At 35.3% G+C, this 10761-nt stretch overlaps 1 protein-coding gene across 1 annotated transcript; it reads right to left on the minus strand.

Annotated features, from left to right (window-relative positions):
* Window positions 1–782: 782 nt before the first annotated feature.
* GOS12 (golgi snare 12) lies at window positions 783–3027 on the minus strand. The gene is made up of 6 exons (XM_078990105.1): window positions 2770–3027; window positions 1940–2136; window positions 1575–1664; window positions 1417–1488; window positions 1188–1317; window positions 783–1105 (listed from the first exon to the last, which is right to left on the minus strand). The coding sequence occupies exons 1-6, from the start codon at window positions 2885–2887 to the stop codon at window positions 1008–1010; spliced, it is 705 nt and encodes a 234-aa protein (XP_078846231.1). The 5' UTR covers window positions 2888–3027; the 3' UTR covers window positions 783–1007.
* Window positions 3028–10761: the final 7734 nt, after the last annotated feature.

The raw sequence follows: 10761 nt of genomic DNA on the forward strand, positions 1-10761 counted from the left end.
CTCTTCTCTCCTCATTGTTCCTCTGTGTTCTTGAACGTTTAGGTATTAATTCAAAGTCATGGATTTGATTTTGACTTCCTATTGATACTTATTTTGACTTGGCGTTCTTTCCCTCATGGGCTTCCAATAACTAATTCAAGAATGCTTGTTTCACTTGGCGTTCTTTCCCTTTCTATTCAAGAACTGATTTTGACTTTCTAATGATGCTTATTTTGACTTTTTGGATTTTTGGAGGGGGGCAGTATGAGTCAAATTCATTCTTGATCGCATTATTTGTGAATGTTGTAGTGTCAAATTTCAGGAAACTGTGTAAAGGTATAATGTGAAATTCATTCTTGATTATTTTAGGTTTATATTTATCATTCTTGAATATTTTTATGATAAAGTACCAACTATAGATGTCCTTGATGGAAGTGATAAAGTAGTAACCATTTTATATTTTGTGGTTCAAATTATTAATTGATACGTGTTATTGTTTAGATATTTTGTAGAGATTGTTAATGGTGAAGTTTTTTTTTGTTAAAAGGTTAAAATGATAGATTTTCTCATTCAACATATCCGCTCAATAAACTTACAAAACATCACCAAGACATTCAGGCCTCTGAATGATTACCAAACAACACTAGATTAATCATTCAGGTTTTACCAAACAACCTCTTAATTACAAAGAACTTTTTCTCAATGAACCATATACTTTATATAATAGATTCTATTACTTTTAAGAATAGAATAATATTGCTTTTTCAATGATTTACAAGTTCTTTTTTATGTTATGCTATGTCTTATTCAAATAATCAAATGACAGCTTTTGAATAAACTATAACACCCTCCAAAAGCAAGGGATATACATCATATAACTACCTCATTATCTCAACAATAAGAAAGTAAACGTCCAAAAAATGCACAAAAAAAGTCTCCGAGTTGTGAATTTTAATAACAAACTGGACAAAATTTCTATGGAATATAACATTGTTTTCACATTTTCATGATAAAGACATTAGCCTTTTTCACTTTGACAGCCAATATATAATGAGAAACAACGTACAAGCCGCAATGACAGCAGATAGAATGAGAGTATCCCTTGATTTCTTCCTTCTAATAGACCCTGTAAATGATTTAGATAAACCTCACTTGATCCATTTTAAGAATCACTTTATTGAAAAACAGAAAAAGTAAAAGAAAGATACCGATTAGTCCCCGAACTATGGGGAACTTGTCACTTAGTTGTTTAACTTTCCCTTGAACATCACCAAACATGGCCCTTTGAGACCCCAAAGCTGCTCTTGTTGTTTGAGCCTGAGTTATCACATCATCCATCTACACCAAACCCTAAAAGTTAATAGTTTTTTCTTCCAAAATTTTGTATTTACCAATTTATATATAGGTATTATATGTATATTAGCAATTAAAGCTTACATGTGATATGCTTCCATGGATAGCAGCTCTTTCCCTCAGTATCTGCATTCTTGGTGACATGCTCCCAGATGCCTGTATATAAATGTTCTAAGGTCATACTTTTCAAGAATAATATTTTGTCAAAAATATTTATCTGATCTGAATGTTCATTTTCTGACCTTGTATTCACTGATATCGTCTCTTACAGAACTTAGAAGCTCAGCATGCTCTGTCATTGCACTTATGTTTCCTTTGATTCGTCTGAATTCCTACAGAATGTTCAAGAATACAAAAAATCTGATTAAAAAACAAAAAACAAAAAGGGCAATAGCAATTAACATAGGGCAGGGGCCAAATGTGAATTTATAAGAATCTTAGTTAACATTGACTTTGACCATATGCCATCATTGTGATATTATGATGGAAATGGAAGCAATGGCATGAAATTTCTGAAGTACACAGCAGATATATCTTTATGTGGTGAATATGATGGTGGTTATCATAACTCATAAGGGAAAAATATTAAGCAAATTCAAGTAAGAACCTGGCTAAATTCATGAAGTATATCCCTGTGTCTTGCAAGCTTCTGTGTAACTGAAGTGGTAGGTGCTGCAGATGCAGCACATCTACTCATGGAATCATTCACATCCAACAACTTCTCAAGTAATGACTGGATTTCCATCTCCATTGACTTCCATGAGCGGTTGGAGCCCATTGTTGGTGTTTCAGCATCTGCAAAACCTGTTTCCCAAAGCATAATCATCAGCAAGTATGCATCCAAGTAACTTTGTCTCTTGTTCTAAATCTAATGTTTAGGTTGCTAATCATCATAACATGTTTCACCCTCCATTCTATGAAGATTTGAAGATGAAGGTAAATATGTGTTGTACTGTTGTACACTTGGTGCATTAGGTCATCTTGCATTGCTTGAGTCTGTTCTTGTTACACAAAATCCTTTAGAAGTTGACTCTAATCTCAGAGCAGATGGAGTATAAGGTAGGTTTATATAAAAATGTGATCTAATCAAACACAGAGTAGATTAAGGATCGTAAATATTAGGAGTACGGAAGCGACAGATTACTGCAATAGCAAAACCGAACCATTCTAGTAACTTTTAACTTAATTGATCCATCATTAAAGTACATCGCGTAGTAATTTCATGAAATTGATACTTCTTCTACATAGGATTCAGAAATTTGACACGCAAGTACATAACCAAACATAAAATCAGCATCCGAAATGATCCTAAATTCGTCCAATACCAGTTCTAGGGTTTTGAATTTGAGAATGTGAATCGTGACGAGTAAGATCTGAAATTTGAAGTGATGATCATATATACGGACTGACAGAGAAAGAGGGGGGGAAGTTACGAACCTCCTTGAGTGACACGAGCGCCGAGCTTAGCATAAGAAGAGAGCTTAACATCAAGATCGCCTTCGATCTTACGAGCTTCTTTCCTCAGTTCTTCCCAACCCGATTCCTGATCCATCATACACTCTCTTTCCAACCCGATTCTACTTGGATCCGATCCGCTCAACCCTTATCTCGTCGGTTTTGTAGACGAATTTTCAGTTGAAATGGAAGCAAATCTGTGTTGCTTTGCTGCTCTTCTACTACTCTATTTTCTTTCACACTTCTATTGCTAGTGTTAGTTTCCGGTTGGATATCCAATTGTTTATTTATTTATTTTCTTATCTGTTAAAACTATGTAACTTTTTATTTCCAATGTTAATTTATTGTAATTCTTTTTTACTGTTTTAATAGTTGTTAGTTGTTACATGCAAACAAAATTTTGATTTTGTGTTTATTCATTTTTTTATATACCATATATCATTTAGAGTTTGTTTACATTTTTGATAATTTAAACAATTTCTACAAGTTAGATGATATATATTAAAAAAATGATCAAATGTAAATAAAATAAAAAGTTCTTTTGAGAACCAATATTTGGGGTATTTTGAGTAGTAGATTGAGGCTTGGTCCCTGTATGTTGTACATGTGACCCGTAGAGCTAGTGTTTGGGGCAATGATCGGTTCAACTATCATTCAGATTGTGAAGTGAGTTTTTCTCACTATATTCGTGGGTCAAAGCACCGATGACGCCCCACTAGGTTGTATGATGTATCCTGGTATATAGATGTTGCTATAATGTAGTGTTTTGTTAGACTGGTAAATCTGTATGATTATTTGTTTTTGCTGGTTATACGTTTATTTGTTGCATATGTTGACATAGTATGGTTGGGTTGAGGAAATATTGTTATGTGTGGAAGCCAACAAACTTAGGAGCAATCCAGACATAAGTTGAGGGTCGGGAGGGAAATCCAGACTTATGTTGTGAGATCGAGAGCAATCCAGACATGAGTTGTGGGCTTAGGGATAATCTAGTCTGATGATTATGGACCTGATATGCACACTGTTATATGTTTGTGTGGTGGTATTTTGGGGGAACTTACTAAGCGTTAGCTTATAGTTTGATTTACTGGTGTCAGGTACCTCAGAGGATAAGGGCAAGGTGAAGGCGTAATTATGCACATTATTTTGGATTCTTATTTGAATTATGATTTTGGGATACTCTGATTTATGATTATGGTTTTTAGAAACTATGTTTTTGTGTAATTTATAGATTTTGGAATGGTTTTAAAAATGAAAATTTTGTCATGATTTTTGGGATGTTACAAGTTGGTATCAAAGCTCTGGTTTGATAGAATTGGATGAACACTTGTGTGACTCCTAACTCAAACTAAGGATCTGCAAAATGTTTTTTAAAATTTAACTCTAAAAGAACCAACAGACAGGATGTGATGTATACAATCAATCGGAGCCAAGGAAAGTGATTCCCTAAGATACCCATATTTTTTTGTGCATTGATGATATGATAGAATTGCATTCTAGTATGTAAGATAAGGGTCTCTAGGAATTGCATGATAGAATTGATTGATGTATGATGCTTGATAACCTAGGATAATTTATTGTTATGTTATATGAAACTGACATTATTACTATTGTTTCTTAGTGCATGCATCTTGGTTGTATATAACTAAGATTTTATAGCCTGTGAATGTTTAATTTAGTCTTATTTCCTGTTCATTGTTTGATTATAGGTTTAGGATAGATTTTGTAGCCTAAGAATGTTTTATTCAAATATTCAATCTATCCAAAATCTTCTGATTCCATGCTAACTTTCTACCAAACTTGGATGCAGAATCCTCAACTATCCATTGAGACTGACAATCTCACGCTTGGTCGCACCACATAACTCCGCCCAAGAGTCTAACTGACAAAGGCTACCCTAGCCTACTTACCATACTCACCCAACATGATGATCACAGAGTCTCCCCACTCTAAACATGATCTAACACCTTAAGTAAGCCAATTACTACCGAGTTCCACCCTCAGAAATCACGCACTTACTGCTTCACGATCAACTGTGATACCGCCCAATCCACTAGAATACTTAAGATTCGAGGTCACAATGATCTTGCCATCACTCTATCACTGATCTGGAGACTTACGACTAACATATCATACTCTGAGCATATCTTCAAATGTTTGAATGGTCTGCTCACCCAAGTTAACCTAACCGGTCGGGCCTTTCACATAAGTATCACCCTCCCAAGGGATATACAAGGCTAAAACATCGTTACAGCTCCAACAATCCTTATTCCCAATAAGGAGTGTTTAACCAACAGTAACGGTCCAACTCAAACCATGCATTTGCTATAATCCTCATATAGTCCAAAAAGCAGTACCGTAATGCTCTAACTCATCCTAGTGAATGCAACGACCCTCATCATAGACTTACAAACTTCCACAACAGCCTATCAACCTTGTGAATGCTACGGCTACCCCATAGTCTTACAACACTTCCACACCAGCCTTTCTTCCTTGCGAATGCTATGGCTACTTCATAGTCTTAAAACACTTCAATAACAGCATATCAATCTTGTGAATGTTATGCCTACCCTGTAGTCTTACAACACTTCCACAACAACCTATCAACTTTGTGAATACTATGGCTACCCTGTAGTCTTACAACACTTCCACAATAGCCATGGGCCCAACCTATGGTCTTTTCATCCATCCATCATACCAAACCATAAGCAACATGAGTCAAAACCGTGTCCTACTGAACCTTAATCACTTAATCAGGTGTTCGGGTCGTGCTTCGAACCCCAAGCCTTTATCAGACAAGAACATGCAGGGAGGCTCTAACACAAACCTCAACCAGACCCTACCTACATATATTCATGTGCCACTATTGATGTCGTGGGACCTCGGAAAAAGTAACCTAAACATTCCATCATCACAACCGAATACTAAGCATTATCCATTACATAACCCTAAGCCCGCAATACAATCAGAACTGGCTATACACTTTCTCTTGATAATGATGTCCCACATGGAACCGCACTTGGAAATTGTAACACTCAAATTTTAAACCAAACTTTCACTTTTAATTTACCAAAACTAAAGTTTCACAACCCATGTTATCAAAACATAAGTGACTAAAAAACATCACCACAAAATATCAGAGTATCACAACTATCCCAGTAACAAAATTCCCAAGGAGTGTGTACAATCAGACATTCGCCTTCCCGTGGTCCTTAGAAGTACCTAAAACATGTAAATCAACAAATGTAAGCACAACGCTTAGTGATTTGCCCAAGATACCACATACAACACATCATAAATATACAGCTATGGGTTATCAGCAACCCATCGGACTATCAACAGTACCAGTGGGCAATAATACTCCGTATGGGTAATTAGCAACCCTGGAGACTACCCGCAGTCTCAGTCACACACAAACAACACAATAAAAAATAACAGTATACCCAATTAGTCATCACAAGTACAACTATTCTACCACATGGGTAAGAATAAGTGAGGATACACACCTGATACTGATGACATATAAATCTCACACTCGAACTGCTAGAACTAGACGCCACATACTAATTAATAATTAAGGTTCATAACTTAAATCGCAAGTCCAACTCCCACAACTAAGTCCTATTAAGGGCAAAAATACCATTTCCCCCTTCCCAAGGTCCAAAACCCTAAATCTTGACCAAAGGTCAAAAGTCAATGAAAGTCAACTCCCCAACGCATACACTGGGCGTACTACTTGATCAGCGACCAATTAGGGACGGGACTGGCTACGCCGATACGTCCGATGTACTTCGCCTGATCCAACTTCACCAACTTCAGATCTGACCAACCTAGGGTGTCTTAACCTATAAAGACATCGCCTTTAAGCCTTTACATGGCTAGAAAGGACCCAATGCAACAAACTTTAACTTCCATCACACTCTAAGTCATTTTACTCATGCATGGTCCATAAGGAATGATCAAGCAACCATTTTTATGAGTCTACAAGTCCTGAAATACATGAAAGGACAACTAATACTCTGGAGTGCTCCAAACTCATAAAGGTCCAAACTTTGGGAAAAAAGCTCATAAAAATCATCCATGGAGACAAAGCTTGCAAGCAACACCTCCTTCTTCTATAGCCTCCTTCTTCAACAAATATGAACTAATACCACTTAGTAAGCTCCCAAACTCTCACAAGTAAGATTAGACTCGAGATTAGGGTTTTTGAGGGAATGGAGGCTGATACGGAATGCTCAAGGAAGGTATAAGGTGGTTTAAATAAGGAGAAACCCTTAAAATTAGGTTTTACAGATTAGGCTAGTATGCCTGACATACCACACGTATGCGCAACGTACTAGTAGAGCATCCGCGATCCGCACCTCATGAGTACGTTGCGCATACCCTCAAGTACGCCCAACGTACGGGCTAAGACGCAAAACTTTTACCATAAGGGACCAATTATGCAACTTTTAAATTTTTGTCTACCTTAAGCATGTACAACTTTGGAAAAGAGTCCTTTAACGTAAGATCTTAACACCACTTGTCCTTCTAAAAGTGAGTATGTTTACCATCCACCAATTTTTTGAAAAAAAAAGTTCTTCAAGAGACAAATCCCAATCTCCAAGCTCCTTGTTTATTTGATATATCGAAAGCCAAGTACCCGAAATTCCAAACTTAGCAAAAGGCTTCCCATCAATACAATTTGTAAAGCCTTAATACAAGATGACCAAATTAAGCAAATTCACTTCACTTTTTAGCCTCCACCACCATTTAGCAAAAAGATAAATGTTAAGAGATCTAAGACTACCCACTCCAAGACCTCATTTCTCCTTAGGCATTGTCACCGTGTCCTAATCCATCCAATGAATCTTTCTCTTGTTATCAACGCCTCCCCAAAGAAACTTTTTTTAATGCCTTCCAATGTCTCAATTTCCTTCTTGGGAGCTTTAAAGTGAGCAAAATAATAAAGAAGAAGACTCCCTAAAATGTACTTAATGAGAGTAAGCCTCTCACCAAAGAAATTAAGATTATTAGCTTTCCACAACTTAGTTTTGAACTTTTCCAAAATCGGGTTCCAGTTATTTGCAAGCTTCATATTTGCATCAATAGGAAGGCAAATGTAAATGAAAGGAAAAGATGCGGGCTCACAATGTAAGATGCTAGCAAGGCGAGAAACCTCAAGATCATCCACACCAATATCATATACCTTGCTTTTAAGAAGGTTCACTTTCAAACTGGAGGCAAGATAAAAACATCTAAGAATATTTAATAAAACATATGCAAGTCTTGTGCAAGTCCTTTAAATAAAAGGAGAATTTCATGTATGCCTTTACTAAACATCTAAATATCGTATTTGCCCGACTTAAACTCTAAATATCATCTTTGCCATCGTTAATCTTTTAAATTATCGGATTTGCCCAAATCTATTTTTTAATAATTTTTAATATTTAATAATCCTTTTCCTATATTCTTAAATCTTTAAAATTCAATAAAAAATGAATAGACCATAATACCCTTTAATCTTAAAAACCCTTTTGCTATGTTGGTCGTATTCCCCCCAAATCCCTAAGACCATTCATTATACTCTCCACGACCGTTGTCATGAAGAGCTTCGAGATCAGCCACCAGAGCAACCATGATCCATCATGAAAATGATGAACCACGACCGGCCGGGGTGGTGTGCACGACCGTTGTCGGTGGCCACGTAAACCACGACCGGGTTCGTGGTCCATATACCGGATGGACTAATAGTCTTATGCGTTGTCGGCGATCGGCCAAGAGTTTCCCCTGTCTTCAACAAATCGCAACCTCTCTCGCCGGAGATCCCTCCGCTTCTCGAAGAAATCGTTTCCAAGAGGTTGTTGTGGTTGTGGTTGTGTATGCAGGAAAGAGAATGTAATTAACTGTACAGTTATGGCGAGGAATTGTAAGTGTAATCTCCCTGCTATAAGGTTCAATTCGACAAGTTTGTTGTAATTTTGTAAAATTCACTTGATGATCGTGGAGAAATTGTGTCGTTGTTACATGCCTTGAAAGTTGAAGGTGTTACGTTTTTTTTTTTTTTTTTTTGCTTAATGCATTTATGTATAAAAAGCCTAATGAATACTTTGTTGTGTTATCATCTTTTAAAGCTCATCACAATGTGTTTGATGTTTGTCTTAACCATAAACTTCACTAGTTTTACAAGTGGAATCATCAGAAGTTGGAAACACAGAAGAAACAATTAGGAACCATAAGTTTAATCTTTGTGCTATAATTGTGTGTTTTTCGTAATTCAATTTAATTCTTTGAATTTGTGGAATTGTTCTTGAAGATGAAAAAGAGTTGGAGGAATTTGTTGCCAGCAAGGAAAATGTTGACAAACAACTTAAAAATGAAGTTATCCATACTTCACGAAATTGAATATTTAATTAACAAATAAAAACACTATCCATATTTTAATCATGAAATTGAATATTCAATTAACCAATGAAAACATATACTTAACTAATACTAATCAATGGAAAAACGACCGGCGAAAAGAGGGCGGAAACAGAAAAGACGCAGCGAGAAGAAGGAAGAAAAAAAGAGATGTAGGTTATAGTATGCAGTCGCAAGTTGCAGGAAATAACTTTAAAGGTAAGGGTATTATGGTCCAAGTCATTTTTTATTTTAATTTTAATGATTTAATAATATAGAAAAATGATTATTAAATGTTAAAACTATTAAAAATAGATTTTGGCAAATCCGAAATTTTAAAATATTAATAAGGATAAATACAATATTTAGAGTTTAGGTTTGATAAATACGATATTTAGATGTTTATTAAGTGTATATACAAAATTCTCCATTAAATAAATTATATACAAGAGATAAGAGAACTACCATAAAATCATATACATAATTTTCCCTGAAGTCCTAGCATTTGCCAAGATACAAAACATTGCATTATTCATTAAGTATTTAGAAAAAGGTGACAGATACTTGAGAAAACATTATCATGACGTCATTCTTAAAGGTTTAAGATCTTTCATATTATACATGGTTTGCCGTTCATGATTATTTTCTGAAATCGAGTCCTCCTAACTAATTTGATATCAAATTTCATTTAACAATACCATAAGATTGCAACGGTGTTGTTTTTCCTAACCTTATTTTAGGAATTTCATAAAAGCAACACCATTTTACATAAGGTGCATGTAGTGGCAGATCCAAGAATATTTGCAAGAGGGGGCAAAAAATTTTGTAACTTTTTTATCGGGGGCAAATCTTTTTGAATAGTCAAAATATATAATTTTGAAGGGTTAAAATATAATTTGATTTTGAAAAAAAAAAACTATTTTTAATGAATTTTTTTTGTTGTGGGGGCAATTGCCCCACTGCCCCCATTGTAGGACCGCCCATGTGTGCATGGAGAGCGTTGAGGGAGAGAGGGATGGAGGAGGGGAGGAAGTGGGGTAGAGGGCCCATATCTTTATTTTATATTTTTATTTAAAAATAAATATTTATAATAACGATAAAGATAATTTCTTTTATGATTGGTTCTGTATCTTTAAAATATTTAAATCTTCGTGATAATGTGAATACAATATAAGGCTATTTGCAGCTAAGAAAATTACTCGTACAACTAAAATTAATATTTAATAATTTATTTGTTAACTAAAATCAAAATATGTCTCATGTTTAAAGTAAGATATATTCATGTTAATTAGTAAATAATTTGGCATGGAAACATATGGGAAAAAAATTAACTTTTAAGATGAAACCTTGATTTACAAGCGTCAATACTTGGTAAGGCATGTGGAAGATATGGTGGATAACCTATTGACCTATATTCAAACCCTGATACCACTCAACCCTTGTGGCCATGGAGGTTCGCATGCAGTAACTCCAGGGCATGAAGCAAAGTTTTATGTTTGCAGCGGGGGATTAGTCGGTTTGCGAAAGCTGATCCGGAAACCCTCGTTAGGGAAGTTCCCTTTCCAAATATATATATATATATATATATATATA

The sequence above is a fragment of the Lactuca saligna genome, chromosome 4, assembly GCF_052625555.1.
Source record: "Lactuca saligna cultivar CGN05327 chromosome 4, ASM5262555v1, whole genome shotgun sequence".
NCBI classification, from domain to species: Eukaryota; Viridiplantae; Streptophyta; class Magnoliopsida; order Asterales; family Asteraceae; genus Lactuca; species Lactuca saligna.

Coding starts and splice junctions, on each gene's coding strand:
- GOS12 (XM_078990105.1), bottom strand. CDS start 2,887: ATGATGGATCAGGAATCGGGTTGGGAAGAACTGAGGAAAGAAGCTCGT. Junction 1,489..1,574: donor ACGATATCAGTGAATACAAG/GTCAGAAAATGA, acceptor ATTTATATACAG/GCATCTGGGAGCATGTCACC. Junction 1,318..1,416: donor TCCATGGAAGCATATCACAT/GTAAGCTTTAAT, acceptor GGTTTGGTGTAG/ATGGATGATGTGATAACTCA.